At 43.1% G+C, this 17,868-nt stretch overlaps 1 protein-coding gene across 1 annotated transcript in view; it reads left to right on the top strand.

Annotated features, from left to right (window-relative positions):
- plxna3 (plexin A3) overlaps positions 1 to 17,868 on the top strand; it is an 81,935-nt gene that overhangs the window by 44,464 nt on the left and 19,603 nt on the right. Inside the window, exons 8-9 of the mRNA XM_030783735.1 lie at positions 1,269 to 1,383; positions 11,052 to 11,252. Coding sequence (XP_030639595.1) covers positions 1,269 to 1,383; positions 11,052 to 11,252 — 316 coding nt within the window. The remainder of the gene's footprint in view (positions 1 to 1,268; positions 1,384 to 11,051; positions 11,253 to 17,868) is intronic.

Here is a 17,868-nt window from a genome sequence, read left to right as displayed (position 1 = left end):
TGGGTTAACAACGCACACATCCGCACATTATCATATTCTAATTGTACCGTGATAATTCAGTCTGTGTTTTGTGTGTGTGTTTGTGTGTGTGTGTGTGGGTGTGTGTGTGCGCGCGCATAAATGTGTTCAAGCTTGTTCCGATGTGTGTGAATATGTTCTTAGCGCGTGTTTGTGTGTGAAAGTGTTTGATTGTTCGCTCCGTGTGGGTGCGTGCCAGTTGTCATTGATGCGGGGGGGGGAAAGTATTAAAAAAAAAAAAAAATGCAGTATAATTTTTCAGTGGTTTTAGGAAATGGGAGGTGATATGCGCTTACAAATGTCTGTGATATTTCAGTAGCAGCGGCGGGCAGAACCGGAGCTCTCAGCATTGTGCAGACTGAAAGCAGATTACACTGTGCAGTGTGGCTCAGCATCTGATGTGCCCAGACTGCTGAGTACCCTCCAAAGGGGATTTGAACCATGTCTCTAGAGGGAAGGATATGATTAGTATGGGACAAAGTGCATGATTCTCATACTGCCTTTTGCTGTGTGCTGAATGCAGTATGGAGCAGTGGGGAGGCAAGAATATCAGGGTCAGCGTGAGACTAAGCACTAGGTTGAAATATTCCCCCCCAGCACTTTGACTGTTTACTCCTCTATCCCTCTCCCTCTCTCCCTCTCCTTCTCCCTTCCCCTTTCTTTCTCTCGCTCGCCCTCTCTCTGCCCTTTTGTCTTTTTCTCTCTCTCTCTCTCTCTCTCTTTTTCTGCTCCTGTGTTGTGGACCGCAGGTGTGTCTCGCTTATTTCACTCCACAGGCAGTAATGAGCTAATTGGAATCATGGTTAGAGCCACAGTTAAAATGTCCTTTTTAAGGCCTGAGTTAATGACTAATTGAAAGGCAACTTGAAGGTGTTGCGTCTTGCTGTTTCGTGGCGACTAATTGTCTGTGTCCACTGCAAAGCAAAAGAGAGGTTGATGACATATTGACCGGCGAGATTTACACGCGGCTTTGTGAACAAATCGCTCTGAAGTTTTTGTAATAAAGCGTAAAAAGCACGGTCCCCCAAATGTTTAAGATGACATCACAATTTGAAGCATATCTGAAATAGCATCTAGGAAGACGCTTGGATATTTGTAATAACATCCATGGTGATTTGTTCCATATGAAATTTTGTTTGCTCAGCTGGAGGACCATCAGCGAGTGTAAGGATCCTAAACGGTGTGTCTGTGTGCGTGTGTGTGTGTGTGTGTGTGTGTGTGTGTGTGCGCGCCTCTGCTCTCTCCCGTAGGTGCTCGTCATGCGTGAGCAGCCCGTTTCCTTGCAACTGGTGTAAATACCGTCACATCTGCACCAACAACCTGGCCGAGTGCTCTTTCCAGGAGGGACGCGTGAGCACTGCGGAGGTAAGAGTCCGCACACCTCGCCTCTCAGCCAGGGAAAGCTAATGACGTGTTCAGCAGTCCTAATTGACCACATTAACGCCGTAAAAAGCTGAGAGGATGTGTTCAGTTCAGTGGAAAACTATACGTGGACCCCCGACCCCCCCCCCCCCCCCCCGTCATCTTCGCTCGGGGCTTTGACTGGGCGACTCGACGGTTTGCTGGTTCTCAAACGAGCCAGTTGCTGTGAAGTTTCTGATTAGTTTGCCAGATTCTCTAACCGTTAATCATGATTTTTTTTTTTTTTCTGTTACTTCCACAATGTAAAAAAGGAAAAACGGTGCATATTTAAATGAAGTGACATTGGTCACGCCCTGAGTCTGAGGGAAGCTCAATACGAATGACAATGCCACTACTTGTGAAACTGTCTCTCACAAATATATGACTTCAGGCTGTAGGGACCACAACCTGGTCACGGCCCTTTGAACCTGGAACCGGTCAACCATACATCTCACACACTGCTCTCAATGTGTTTGTTACTTCACACAATTCCACCATTCACTGCACTGGGACACAGGACTCTCTGCCATGCTGGGAACTGGCCTTTTCTTCGGGAAGATTTTTGTGGCTCTCAATTAAGACGTGACATTTCAAAAATCATGGATGGTTTCAGAAATCCCAGACATTAAAAATCGTTTTTCTTGCAAACATAAGTATGTCCTTTGGAAGATTTGGCACAAATGTCTCATTCAACAAAAGAGCCTTAAAAGCCCCAAAAAAAAAGTCCAGAAGGGGAGGAGAAGAAAGTAAGGCATATTCTTTGTGGGAAAGTGGGACTCCTTGTGAATGCAGTTGGTCTTTCTTTCTATCCAATCACTAATTCTTAAAGTAGGATGAAATACATCCATCTGTTTTGACATAAATGAATCAGTTAATCAGATTTGTAATGAAATGCGCACTGTTTTTGACCATCTCTCTGGATTAACATCGATTTGCTCATTCAGATTTCAGCTCTAATATAGTACATCAGGTTCGTAGATTGTAGTCGAAATACTATCGAACACAAATGTTTCTGCTATCTCGTGTATCTTTTGTCTTTATCCATAGTGCTTGAAACCTGGCCAAATATTTGATCTTTTGGGCTCACTGATCAAGTTTCTTGCCAAATCCCATTGGCTTGGAGGAGACTAGTAGACATAGCCCAGATTTGGCTGAATATCAGACGTGCTTGCTTCTCTTTGTGCCTACTCCTCACTCCCTGTCTCTCCGTTTTTCTTCCCCTCTCTCTCTCTCTCCCTCTCTTTCTCTCTCTCTCTATCCCTGTCTTGGAACACATTGATTACACACTTGACTGAGCCTTAGACCAGCTTGGAGGCCTGTGTGAGTGAGAGTGAAGCTGTTGCTGAGACTCTTTCTGGGTTGGAGTTTTATTCTACTTGACGACTGAGAAATGGAGAAAAGGAATATTTATATGCCATTTTCACCTTCGCAGCCAGGGGATTTTACATTTATTTATCTCGCGCTTACATACTCCTTACATCACTGTAGCCCCGTGACATTTTTGTTCTTCACTAACAAAAGGGCCCAAGGAAACATGAAACAGTCCTCAGCGCAGGTCTTAGTTTGAATTTCACATTCAGAGGAAGTAAACAATATGCTACACAGTAATTTAATTAACTTCCATTCACTGACCTCACTGTGTTCAAGAGTTTATGTCACCATAGCAGACCACTGTTAATTTATCTAACTCCCATGCCAGAGTTAATATTTAATGACTGTAAATGCATCCAGTTTTTGCCCTTTTGTTACAGCTGCTGCTAGCCAACAAGGCAGAGCATTTTCATAAATGCAATTCTATCAGTATTTCAATTAGACAAATCATTAAGTATGCATATACTAACAGAGCGGCTTGCACATAGAGCAAGGTTAATTGGATCTGTAATCTGACCACGGAGATAATGACATGTAATGAGTGGCAGATGAAAGATGAAAAATAATTTGACAAATGATTGGAGGCTAATGTAAACATGGTAACAGAGTAACCCCCTTATGATTAACATTCATCTTATTTCTGTGGAACAATGCTCTACACAGGGTACAGGCAAACACAGAAGAAAGTGATGCCACAGAGAGAGAGAGAGAGACAGAGGGAGAGACACAGAGAGAGAGAGAGAGAGAAATTAAGAGAAAAGAATAAAAGCGCCCCTTTCTTTCACTGTATCATGGGGGCAGGGTACAAGCACCCCTCAGCTTTTTGGCACATTTTAATTTTACACTTAACTGAACATCAAAGAGATGCCTTATCTCGGCTTATCAGACGGTGCCAGCAGCGGGCAGAGGGATGCGCCCGTCACTGGTTTTCTCTCTCTCTCCCTCTCCCGCTCTCTCTCTCTCTCTCCCTCTCCCTCTCCCTCTCCCTCTCTCTCTCTCTCTCTCTCTCCCTCTCCCTCTCTCTCTCTCTCTCTCTCTCTCATTCTGCCCGCCTGCCCGCCCGCCTCCAGCACAGGGACTGACAATCTCCTTATCTCTCCTGAAAAAAAAAAAAAAAAAAAAAAAAAAAGGAATTACTCAGCGAAAACGAGTGAGTCATACAGTGTTGATACTGGAGGGGGGGAATAGTGAAGAAGCTGGCCAGCAGTGACTCCTCCACAACATTGGGAAAAAAAAAGATGCAGCGAACACACACACACACACACACACACGCCCTCATATGTATTCACTCATGCATCATCAGCTAAGGATTTTCAAACCGAGCCTGGGCTAGTAGTGAAGATGAAACAAGCTCAATGTCATTTTGGATAAAAAGAAAGAGGCCATGGGGGAAAATGTGTGTTGACGTGGGCCGGAAAGCATATGTAGGCTGTTTTTTTTTTTTACCAGAGTGGCTTACTTTAACATTTAGAATACAGAGCAAGGAAGATTTCTTTAGGCTGCTAATCAGTGATTCACTGGTTGGTTGGGGCTTTTAAAGTGGATGAGAGTATGAGAAAGAGAGAGAGAGAGAAAGAGACAAGGAGAGTGTTTGCTCAGTAGAGTGTATCCTCTATGCAACTTGCTCCTCGGTCTGAAAGCCCTGCTTTTGGCCCAGCCTGGGAGAGGTGCTTCAGAAAACAGAGACGCAAACACGGCAGCTCTCCACACACACACACACACACACACACACACACACTGTCCAGGAGTCTTTTGCAAGCATCTGTGTGTACGTGTGTGTGTGTGTGTGTGTGTGTGTGTGTGTGTGTTCGTGCGTGTGCACGTATACACACACACTCTAAGCAGGCCCCTGAGCCACTTCATAACCAGTGCCAGTTTCTTCCAGTCTTATCCACAACACAGCAGCACTCTCATCTCCTCTCTTCTCTTCAGTCTCCAGTACGAAGAGAGAGAAAGAGAGAGACAGAGAGAAAGAGAGAGAGAGCGCTAGCCAAACTCCCACTGCGCTTGAAAACCAACAGCACATGACGATGATTAAAAACCTACCTTTCTCTGCTGACTGACACCTTAATTTACAGCCCGCTAAAGTTCTTAATGTCTCTAAATATAGTCTTTAGCTAGAGCAGAATGACCTTAGCAGAACCAATTAGAGCAGGCATAAAGACGCGTTGGATTTTGACCAGCTATGAATGGAGCTGCCAATGTGCTCCGTAATGAGAGTTATGCTCATAATGAATTCAGACGAGTTTTTCTTGTTTTTTTTTTTCTTTTCTTTTCTATCTTGCCGTTTCAGAGTGTATTTCTTTTTGCATAATGACATGTTCCTAATGACTTGTGTTTGGCCATTTAGGTGAGTTTTCAGCATTTGTTTGTGTAAGCATATGTATAGTGACCTCTGTCAGTGGACCATGTTTGATCTGTAATTACCAGTTAGCGGAGTTAGCGGAGCATCTGCAAATCCTCTCAGACGTTTATGCCGACTGACTCACATCGTGGCCTGTGCGAAGAGATTTTGGAGTTCATATAGCTTAAAATGAGCTGTAAAATAGCTCTCTTTGGACAAAAAAGAAGCTAGCAAAATAAACGTTCTCCTCCACTGAGGCTTTGAATGCAAGCTGTAGGTCCTTGGATATAAACTTTATGATGAAAGATAGTCTTGGCAGGATTTAGATGGCTATGTTGAAGTGCCTGATTTAAGGGATTGTTTCTGGTATAGATTTATCACTGCTGGCAGTTTGGAGTCCAGAGATGTTTATTTTCTCTTTCCCACCCCAAAACCTTTATCATTTCGAGGCCTTTGGCAGTGTAAACTTAACCATGGATAGATTCTTCTTGCTCTTTTTTTTCCTCGCCTGTCTATTTCACTCTCTCCCTCCTCCCTCCTTCTCTCTCTCTCTCTCTCTCTCTCTCTCTCTCCCTCTCCTCGTCCTTCTTCCTTCTTTCTTTCTCTCTCTATCTCAGACTTAACTGATGAAACGGCCGTCCACTTTAATGGCGCTGTAATCATGGTTGATGTGCTGACTATGGTCTCCATACCTTACTTGTGTTTTTATGGATTTCACTGTTTTAATGAGTAAAAGGGCTTTAAATGACTCCCTCTCTTTCTCTCCCTCCCTCCACTTTTGACCGCTGCTAGGTCCTCCTGCCGTCACACAGGCTGCTAGCATAGCTAGTCTGCTCAACCTAATTACCGCATGTAGATATTTAACCTTAAAGACGCCCCCTTCCGCTGTGGTACTCTGGAGACAGGACTCACTGAGCGTAATGGGGACTGGGAGCTCAAAGACACATTTTTCAGATTGGCCTTTCCCAAAGGGACCCAGAGATCAAACACTGCCTTCTCTCTCTCTCTCTCTCTCTCTGTCTCTCTCTCTCTCTCCCTCCCTCTCTCTCTCTGTCTCTCTCTCTCTCTCTCCATCCAAAACAGCCCCCTCCCTGCATTGACCCTCCCTCTTCAGCAGCTTGTCTCTGCGGGGTGGCTCTTTTATTAACGAGTGGCGGGCGAGGTAATTAATTGGGGGATGAGTGACAGTGGAGCCATTAGCGTGGCAGGAAGCATAGCAGTGGCCCCTGCTCTCAGCGGTGGGGAGCGATAGGGACAGGGCTGGGACAGAACCGGGGCCCCAGCCAAGCAGGATGTGACACGGTGGGCGTCTGTCACCGGACAGCCATTACCCAGCAGCTAGTCGTTCCCGCAGCTGAACAACAACAACAACACACACACACACACACACACAAAAAAAAAAACCACATCAAAACACCAAAGGACCGCGCTGTGTAAGACAAGCTAATATGTATACGGGCGTACCACAGCAAAAAGACTCGGGGTCACGTCCATTTTCACACGCTCCCTTTTTCGCTTTTTCTTCCCGTGCCCAAGGGAATTGATAAGCTATCTTGTTTTTACATTACCAAACGCTTCGCCGCTAAAACAGTCTGACGTCACGATCTGATTGGGTCCCTCCGGCTTGTGTCATTGATAAGAAAGCTAAATGAAAGCTAGTTAAGGGGCGTCTGTTGCTTCATTGTGCTGCTGAATGTTGCGTTGGCTTAATGACATCCGGTTTCCTCGGCTCGTTCTGAACGCCGGCTCTTTTTTTTTTTTTTTTTCTTGAGAAAAAGTGAGAAAATTCTTCATTTTAGACGCTTCTCCCCTTGTGTGAGCAGCAAATGTATTTTGGAAAGGTAAACAAAGCAATTTCAGATGTTGAGAAAGGATTAAATTATTCTTTGTTGGCTCACCTGTCCAATTGTGGTAAATTGGGTTTTAGGATTTTTTATTTTTGCTGAACTGAGTTTGCTTGTAGTCGATATGGGGCAATGATGTGTTTTATAGATTCTGTGGGGTTTTTTTTTCTTTTCTTTTCTTTTCTTTTCTTTTCTTTTCTTTTCTTTTCCTTCACTGGCTCTCTCCCTTCACTCACAGTTTCAGTGAATTACCCAATCACAAAGCACACCGTGTAGCGCGGCAGTGATCGCCGCTTCCTCAAGTCAAAGTCAGTGGAGGTATGAGAGCAGAAAATGTCATGTAACCTTTAATTGGACCCGTTCCCAAATGATTTGGAGTCGGATATTTTCCACCGAGCAAAGGCAGCACATTTCATGGATTATGACATATGGAGACTGCAAATAGGATTAGTCGGAAAGAGGAAGATGGAAACAGAGAAAGGGCTCCATTAGACTAGTGACCTAATCGACTGACTGGTAGAAAAATTGTAAATATAAGCAACAGTTGATAATCTTGTCATTGAGAAAAATCGGATGTTTGCTTTTGTGTATGTGGTGTGTGGGTTTTTACGTGTGTGTGTGTGTGTGTGTGTGTCTGTCTGTCTGTGTGTATGTGCTTCGTGACCGCATTCGTCACGTAACTGCTTGAATGCATGGAATGAATCTTTGCTCCCCTACCGACTCGAGCTTTCAATGTTTCAACAGAGAAAAGTGCTTAGCAGTATGATAACTGAGATATGTGCAATAAGGTTAATGGAAACACTGTCAACAGGCTGTAAACTGCCAAGGCTTTCTTAATGGGGTGCTAATCAGCATTAGGGAACAGGCCTACTGGGGTGACACACACAGCTGCCTTGGAGGCTGGATTCAGTTACCTCGCGTCTATAGAAGTTTTTTCCTTTCCGTCCAAAAAGCTGACATGGCTGACTCTGGCAAGGTTTTTTTTTTTTTTTTTTGCTTTTTGAGGGCACTTTAATTCCAGTTTTAATTGTGTTAGTGTGTTTTTTTTCCAAAAGCCTTAGCGCAGTCGTGGAGCCCAACTCAAAACAGGGGCAGCCGCGGTTTTGCACGAAGAAAAGCGTTCCGCAACGGTTTTGGAAAAAGCTGTACCTCAAGTCTTTCGGCTTTCTTAAACCCATCTGAAACCTCTGAAAGTTAAATTTTAACTAACCGTTTATACGTCGCCTGTTTCGTTCATAATTAAGTGGCGATTAAGGCTCGTTAATGAAAAGGAGCTGACTGGCAGTAAGTGAGGAGAGCTGAACGATGTCTTTAGGGTGCAGTTGTATTCAATTTCTCAGGAATGCAGGGAGGGGGATTCACAGAAGTATTTGCTCACGCACCAAGAGCAGTCGCTGCTGTGTACCTTGATATATTTGTGTGTGTATGTGTGTGCGTATGTCTATGTGTGTTTCAGATCGTAGAGAATGCGGTTGGTAAAACACATATCTGTCATTCACTTTCACGTTAATACGCACTAATACAAGCAATCAGATTAGTCTGTCAGTCAGAGTTACTCAGAAAGTAGCATTTACTCTAATTATCCTTCTATAGGCAACCTGTTCCACCGTTGTTCTATTGTTCTGTTTCTATTATTAAAGATCAGTCCTGTGGAACCTGCTCCATTTTTATTTGCTATGGTAATTAGCCTGGTCTCTCTTTATGGACGTGCTGTCTGTTCTTTTTCTGTTGTTTTTATTGTGTTATCGCTCATCAAAATATGGCAGTCTGGTGGTTCCAATGTAATTTATCCCCATGAATTCATTGGTTATGCACAGAGAAATTACCAGGCAGACTTTTAAAGTGATTCATTTGGCAAATCATAACTTGTGATGGAACTAATGATGTATTCTGTGAAAACAGTCAAACTTTGTAGTTAAGTAAAAGCAGCAGCTGTGTCCTGTGTATTTTTATTCTTCCTTTTTAAAAAAAAAAATGAAAACTTGATGAAAAGCCCATTATGGTCCATTAACGGCCTCACCTGCGCTAAATTTCTATGACCACAATCTGTTATCAGTTTTTTCTTTTTTTTTTTTTTTTTTCCCCATGCATTTTTTTTTTATATCCTTGAATCAGCCTCTTGTGAAGCTAGAGAGATGGGATTTTGTTGTAAAAAAAAAAAAAAAAAAAAAAAACCTGTCATGTAATCCACTCAAATGAGTAGTGGTTTGGGAACCATGGCTGATGAATACGTTTGTACAGATACTCAGTGTGCGCAGTGAAATCCGCGGTGCTGCAGTGCATTAGCCTTTTCATATAATGCTCTTAAATGGAAAATGTGTCGCTGGTTTAGATCACTCATTTAGCCCAACACAGAGCTCAGGCTAAATGATGATTTGCATATCAGACCATATCACACGCTCAACACTTGTATGAGTCATTTGTTTGTTTGTTTGTTTGTTTGTCTGTTCGTTTGTTTCTAAGACAGAGAAAGTTCTTGTTTCAAAGAGTGTGCCTAATAGTATGCACCCACACTGTTCCTCTGGACCAGCAAGGGAGGAGAGGAAGGGGGGCATAGCTCATGTATGTGTAGGGTTGCATTTCATTGAGTAAATTTACGATGTTAACGCCTGTTTAAATGAGAATCTGTGCGTCTCCACAGTAAACTGTCGCATTTTTACAAATGTGTTACAGTGTAAATATAACACTTGACATCCAAAGTGCTGCTGTAAATTGTGCCAAGTCGCTACTGTGAAGTAGATATTCAAAATCAGCATTCAAAACGACGTCCTTTTTTTTAAGTGAGATTATAAATGATGATTTGGAGCGCTCATTCAGACACCTCAGGACTGGGTCGAGCCATTTACCGTAATCGGACTCCGACGAGAACTACTCTCTACCGTCGCCTTGTCTAGACGAGGCTAGAGGTTATTCACTCTTTTTGATAAATTGAATTCATATCACGGTAAGATCACAAACATTCTCTCCCCGCTACTCACACCACCTGTGCCACCACCGTCTCTCGGCTGGAAGTACATCTCTCTCCTCGTACGGCCAATATGAAAATGAGATTTATTGACGTGCCAGTGTACAAACCCTTACAAATCAGCTGCCAGAGTGAAGATTAATGACAGAGTGGGGTTTGGGGGTTGCATCATTGTTAAGCGTGGCACTCGGTGTCCACACACACACACACACACACACACACACTCACACGTGTACATACATATGCAGACGTACACGCGGAGAGAGAGAGAGAGAGAGAGAGAGAGAGAGAGAGAGAGAAGTCAAGCCGCCAAGGCTGATTTATGAGTTTTCCTCTGGCAAATTGCTTTTACTGCCTCCTTGATTATTGTTCACCGTTAAATAGATAACAGATCATACTAAACATCCTCTAATGCACAGCTGGGTCTGAGAGGGGGACACTGAAACTGAAGTCATGCACAGCTGCTTCTAAATGGACACTGCTGCAGCCGGAGTCCCTGCCCGTAATGTACAGACGGTTTCCTATTTCTGGGCCTTGATAATGGCTTATTGTTGGCTTGGTGAGGCTCCACAAATTATTTCAAGCCATGTCAATAGAATTTCCTTTGATAAATGCCTGGATCCATTTCAGGACGAGTCGCTGGTAATCGCAGGTCTAACATGAGCAGACATGCAGGACTAAGAGAGATATTCATTTGCCGCTTCATCAGTGTGATTTGCAAGGGAAACCTGTGGCTCGTAAAATAGGAGATGGATGCAACAGCTGTGTAATAGGGGATTTTAACCTCCGTTTGCTTTGGTTTGAGGCTCTTTCTCCGTTAATGGTCCTTTCTCTCCATCTTACGTACATCTGACTGTCGGTACAGGAAGGGCTGTATGTTTGGGGGAAAACTTCCTGTTCGATGGATATAAGTCTTCATTTTCACTTGAGTAATCTGCCATCAATACATCTTCCTTAGTCATAGCGAGAAGGCATTAATTAATGAGTCTGAATTTTAACACTTGTCATTTTAATGAGTCTAACTAGAGAAAATGACTTGGATGCGTAATGAATGATAACTTACTTTCTTTTTCTTTTTTTTTTTTTTTTTTCTTCCTCTGTTATTCAGGGCTGCCCACAAATTCTACCCACTAGCAACATACTGGTACCTGCTGGGATAATTCGACCTATCACTCTGCGCGCCCGTAACCTGCCCCAGCCGCAGTCAGGGCAGAAGAACTATGAGTGTGTCTTCAACATCCAGGGCAAAGTTCAACGTATCCCCGCTGTGCGCTTCAACAGCTCCTGTATTCAGTGCCAAAATACCTCGGTAAGAACCCTGTGCCTCCCTCCACATATACCAAACACAGTCACCGCAAGAATCACTCAGCACATCCACGGATAACCTTTTTACCCAACGAGTCGCGTCTTTGACGGACTAATACACGCTTTAGCTCCTTTTTTTTTTGGTGTTTCTCAAAATTCAGAACTCACTTAGATACCGGGTACCACGAGGAAAAAGTCCCTTTATGTCTTTAATAATAGATGTATTAATGGAACAATTGAAGATCAGAAGTTCATTTCGGTAAAACTGTAAGTATAGCTTTCTTGTTGGCTGGTCCTTCAACCCACTATCTTCTCACTGAGCCCGGTGCGGTCCCACTTCACATCGTGAAGTGCTCGTAGAGGACTCCATCAAAACCGTCCTGCTAATGTAGAGTGCTGGTTAATCATCACTCCGTCCTCTCTCCTCATCAAGCGCGGGGTTTCTGTGCTTTGTGGCCGGTGATTATTCTTTTTACTTGGTTGTCCAAGCGAATATGGAGGTTGTGTTAAAAGGGTTTGAAGTTTCGCTACCCGTTCTCTGATATGTATTTTTAAAGCAGCGTTTCGTAAATGGCGGCCGCGTTATTTTTTCACTCGCCTATTTTTTTTTTAAATTATTTATTTATTTGTTTTTATTTATTTATTTATTTATTTATGAATCCCTCGTGACCCGGGTGGCATTTTGAAAAATTGAAAAGAACATATGCTTTAATTTGCGTGATTATCCTGGGGAGTGGGATACTTAATAACGTTTTTGCCCTTGTGTAAATGAGGCTAGACAACCTGCAGACTGCACACTGCCACACACGGCACACTCCTCTAATGGCAAAGAGGCAGACAAGGAATTTGTCTTCAGACAAAAAAGTGTATGAAACACCAAGGTGACTTTCTATTGAGTCACTGATCACCTAAAAAAAAAAAAAAAAAATTTCCTTATCTGGGAAATCAGCAAAGACATCAATTCATTGTGTTCAAATTCTTGTTTGCTCAATCCCAATGAAAAATGTGGCACGTCATAGCACTGACATTGAGAGTCCCCCCCTCTCCCTCTCCCTCTCTCCCTCTCCCGCTCTCTCTCTCTCTCTCTCTCTCTCTCTCTGTCTCTCTCCCCCCCCCCCCTCTCTCTCTCTCTCCCTCTCTCTCTCTGGTTGTCTTCACTGGGACTTCTTCCTGTCTTACCCCTTTGCTCTCCGTCCCCTCACCCTCTGTTTCATGGTGGGGTTGCAGACGGCTGCCTTCTGTGACCCATCTGGTTGTCACAGTAACCCCAGGGAATCTTGTAAAATAATTAGCCGGGGCTCTGGATGTGGGTCTTAATATGCTCTGACAATGTGACCTGGTGAAAGGGAATGAAGTGATCCTGTTTCAGTTTGGGGGGGGGGGGGTGGGGGGGGTGGAATGTCGGGGTTAGCACCACAGAACGTGCGTCTCCTCGATCGCTCAACCCCGCGGGGTCAGAGGGCAACACGCGCGCGCGCCTCCGTACTCTCGACAGGACAATTGATGTTCCGTGGCAATTTCGTAATGAGGCGAAGGTCCGCCGCGCCCACGCCCATCCGCCCGGCTCGTCGCTCGGGATTGATTGTCGTCCTCTGGTTGGATGACACGACACTGCGCCACTCGCCGCCTTTTCGGAAAAAGGGCCTCGCGATGGGCCTCGGCGCGGAGAGAGCAACTGTTGTTCCCCCATCTGCTTTCACTCATCTCTCCGCGCTCATCACTCTTTCTGTCTCTGACCCCCGCCCCTCCCGCATCCGGCTACGCATTTAAATTGAAATTGAAACACGGTCTTTTTTTTCTTTTTTTTTTTTTTTTTTTCTTCTCACTGTTCGTTTTAAAGCAGAAGCTATGGGAGCCGTCTCGGGTTTCGCGCATCGAGGGCGTAGGGATGAAAAGCGAGCGCGTAGAACGCGTAACAGTTTAACGAAAGCAACAGAAAAGCCATTTGTTTAACAATGCACAACGCACTGTGTGCAGTACGCTAAATAAACGGAGCTGAAGAGAGCCGCGTGTTAGGTCTGAACTACGGCAAGAGGAGACGTCGGAGATTGACGTCGCTTGAAGTGAGCATTTGATGTCCGGTTGCAGTTTCGCTTTATCTGATCTCAGTAAGAGGACCATCGCTGTTTGAAAGCTGTCTTTCACCAGTCACTTTCATTCACTACGTCTCTATCTGCTGCCCTCCTCCCGTCCTGTTTCTCTCCTCCCATTCTGCGACCCCCCCCCCCCCCCCCCCCCCCCCCCCCATAGACACACACACACACACAAACACACTATTCACATGCTTTCTTGGCTGGGATGGGCCACTCAGATTAATTGATAGCGTGATTACGTGTGACACGGGAGAGAAAGAGCACATCATCTCTTCCTCTGTGCTTCTCATGCATGCCACGCACCTATTTATAATAATAATTTTGCATGTGTAAAGACATGGTACAGATTACATACAATCCCTGGAGAGCTGTGTCACGCATGCACACACACGCACACACTCTCTGACACACACACACACATTCACTTACACAAGGCAGCAATGATCAATCAATATGGTCGGCAAGGCAAACAGAGCAGCTTCATTCCTGTGATGTTTTGGCCAAGTGACTTTGAGGCCACGAGGTCCATGCTAATGCAATTGTGAGTGTCCTCAGATGGGCGACGCCAAATCAATCAATTTCATCTTCTGTTTACCGGCATCTCGCTGGAAACTCATATGAGTCAGTCAGCTTTTTTTTTTTTTTCTTCTTCTTTTTTTTTTTTGAGTAGTGGACTTCTGCTTCAGAGCCATAATTACTCAAAGTAGATTTTTTTTGGATTTGTTTATCTTTTTTTTTTTTTTTTTTTTGCAAAAGACTAAGTGGCTTACAGATTGTCTCAAGCAATTATATTATGAGTATTTTTGTTTCTTTGGTTTTTTGAGCAGTTGCTGTTTTCCTTATTTGTGGAGGCTGGAAGACATTCTCTGATGCTGATGTCAGCCCTGTACGACATTCAAACACCTGTGATGCGTGTTTAGGCGTGTACGCATCAGCACCTCTCAGTAATGCTGTAAGAACATGAGCTGAGAGCAAGGGAAGCCAAAAAAAAAAAAAAAAAGAAAGAAAAGAAAAAAAAATCACACAGACCGCTCGTATTGTATTACAGCTCGTTAAACTGCCTTTACCCCAATGCAAATGTCCTCCCCGCGGGCTCGCACAGGGATTAAGGGGCCATTATTTTTGACAAAAATCGAGTTAACTTGCCCTGCATTCTCCCTAATATCTCAGCTGCTGCCTGCTCCTGCTCGAACCTCACCCAAAAAACCACGGACAGCTGCCTTTTCAGCATCTTACAATGGGCTTGTTGTGTAACTTCAGCCTCCCGAAGGCTATGAAGGGGCTTACTGTATCCCACAAAACGGCCGGCCAAAGGTTCCGGGCCGTATCTCTGTGGAACATGGGAGGAGGAATCCGGTAATCAAAAACAATCAAATAGCATGTACTACAAATTGCAAAACAATAACGGTAACAACAGATTTCCTTGTGTGGTTATTCACTTGTTTGGCAAACCAAGCCAAACGTATGGATGGAGACTCAGAGACTGGAGATCAGGCTTAGATAAGAATGACGAATGATTCAAACCGGAACCTTTCACAAAAATGGATTACAACTGTGTGTGTCCCTAATAGCTCATGATTCTGATATGCAACCCGGTGGACAAGAGGTTTATCTACATCCTTTAGTCTAACCCCAACCTGTTTGTGTCTAAAATCTCTTTACATGAGCAAGTTCTCCTCAAATTGAATAATGCTACTGTACGTTTGTATCACTTTTTTTTTTTTTTTTTTTATCAAACCGAAGACAAATTGCCCCCGATGGTTTATGCAACAATGGAATAAAGCTACTCTGTTATATGTCCAGGCTGCATGGATCTGATCATCCAAATGCACAATTTAAAGTGTCAATTGAAGCCTCCGCTTAAAAATACCTCAGTTTTCTTGATTTGTTACCTTATTAAGAAGCAGGGGCGACATGAACCTTAATCCAAGCTAAAACGTATCTGCTTGTTTGTTTCCTTTGTCTGTCTTTTCTCTTGATTTGCACTGCAGACATCAGCAAATCCTTCCATAACCTGAATAAATCAGTTTTAAGCGTCTCCACTGCCTACAAACAGCCTATCAAAGAAGTGATAAATGTGTTAGTTGGAAGTTGAGTCATAACAAGCATTTGCTTGTGCAGTGCATTGCCTCATTTAAGTTGCAGATAAAAATGAGTTAGCCCCAGTGTGCTTCATTAAACCGAATCAAAATACGCAGAATTTCATAATTTTTCCAGGTAAGAAGAAAAATGTCCGAACTGATTCCCCGCGGACGTAAGTGTTGCTAAGCGCCGCTGACCCCTTAGCGACAAGCACTGGCGGTGTTACCGGGGAAACGTACAGTGGAGGCCTTTTACACAATGCCAAAGTTCTGAACTACCTCTTGATGGAGAGAGCTCTCACAAAGAACACCATTATTGGCCATGCAGGATAGCAAAGCTTTTTGAATAAAAACACTTAAATGTTATTTTTGTCAGGCTTTTTGAACCAGCTTGCCCTCATTATTCTATTATTCTCATCAAGTGCTCAATCAGAAATTAGCTTTTTCTTTCCTCTCACTGCAAAGAGGTACATGCGAAACCAATTTTAATGACCAACCAGGCAGCATGTGAACAAGGTCTAACGTATAGCTTCAGATGTCCAACAGAGATTTTGTGAAATTTTTCGTGCTGATTATGCCTTCCTCATCCCATGCGTCCATCCATACTGTAGGTTCATTCTGTCATGGTGTGGAAGATTCCGGCTTTTTTTTTTTTTTTTTTTGAGAACCCACTTTCATGTGCTTGCCTTTTATTTTTGTAAGTCTAACTGAGCGGCTCAGTGGTCTAACTCAAAGGATCCAGCACTTAATGACCATCATGTTGCAGGTGGCTTTCGTGAAATAAATTGATCGGCTAATGCGGTGATCAATCATCTATACGCATCAGAGCTCTAACTCGCTTCATCACATTAACTTAGTGCGTTCTCCACTCAACAGAGAGTCTCAGCTGTACTGTAGCTCATTGGCTAAATGAGGAAATTACTCCACAAGTGGTTGTGTAGAACTTTCTGGTGTCTGAGATCAGCAATAACATCTTGGTCATCATAAGGAAAGAATGCTTTGGTTAGGTTTGGAAGAGAGCTCTCGCTTTGCTTATGATGACACAAGTTCAAATGGCTGCCCGTGCTCCAGTCTCTCTCGCCCTCTTTTCTCTTTCTTTTTCTTTTTTCTTTCTTTTTTTTTTTTTTTTTTTAGCATGGACCACGAAAAACGCCGCTTTTTTTTTTTTTTTTTTCCTCTTGGGAATCCAACCAAACCAAAAACACAGAAAAGAACACAAAATCATTAGATTTTTTTTTTTTTTTGAACATTATGAAAATCTCCACTCTTACTCCTCTTTTCGGTGCTAATTAAAGAAGTGATTAAACATATGGTTGAACAAATGATGTCGCTAGCTTTAATTAATGCATATGATGAACATGCAATTTATATGATATCTTTAGGGGAAGATGGTTCTTGGTTGTTTTTGCTGAGTTTGGTCCCTTTTTTTAGTAAGTTAATTAAATGTACTGAGGGGGAAAAAAACCTTCATCATTAAGAGTCATTGATTTTCATTTTGTCACTTAAAGGGAAACAGCACAGACAATCCATTTGGACCCAACTCACATACGGACAATCTTCATTTGTTGCCTTTTTTTCGTAGACTTGTTTGAGAAATACATTTTATTTTCCTAACGTATAAAACTCCTCCATTATCTGGATTAATTGCAATCACTTAAAATGGAAACCCTGCATTTTAAATGCCAGCATTTTCACTTTGGGTCAATAAAAGCCCAGCATTATTTATCATACTCAATGCAGTAAACAGCAATGCTGTATTAACTTCATTCCAATTAGTAAATTATTAAGAATGCCAGTAATTAAAATCTCATGAAGTGGGTGGGCTTACGTTTGTTGAATCGAACAAAATAGAAGAAAACCCATCAAAATGGCCTGAGATTGTCTTCTTATCCCTATGATAGTTTGTGTCTGAAATGTGTAGTTAGGCTTTTGGCATTTGATAGAAGGTGAGATTACCTCACTGTGTTGGGTTTTTTTTTTTTTTGTAGTCAGGCCAATGAGCTTCTTGACAGATCCAGGCCAGTTTGTCTCCACATACTCTTCCATACAGTGGAAACACCAGGACTGAAGAAAATCAATTCACAACTGCCAGAGATAAGCTGCATTGTATGGGCCAACACAAAAAGGCTTCCACCCATTTACACATAGCTGCTAATCTCCTCAAAGCTGCCTGCCTCACACTTGAAAAGAGGCAATAGCCTAGAAAATACATTACATTACCTCCAAAAATACAATGTGTATGACTCTCCTGTGGCTTTCATCATCAGAACCTATAGAGGAGGAGTGTATGACAAACAACCTAGTTTTGGAGATTTAGCGCCTTTTTTTTTTTTTTTTTTTTACCCTTTGAAGACATCTTTACTTTTTTATATATTCAGACCCGTCTCCTCAGATAAACACACATCCCTCTAGCAGAACCGGCTGCATTTGATATTAACACCTTTTT

The sequence above is a fragment of the Chanos chanos genome, chromosome 9 (assembly GCF_902362185.1).
Source record: "Chanos chanos chromosome 9, fChaCha1.1, whole genome shotgun sequence".
Taxonomy (NCBI): Eukaryota; Metazoa; Chordata; class Actinopteri; order Gonorynchiformes; family Chanidae; genus Chanos; species Chanos chanos.
Note: the sequence above shows the minus strand (reverse complement) of the source record. Positions and strands in the feature narration are given on the sequence as shown.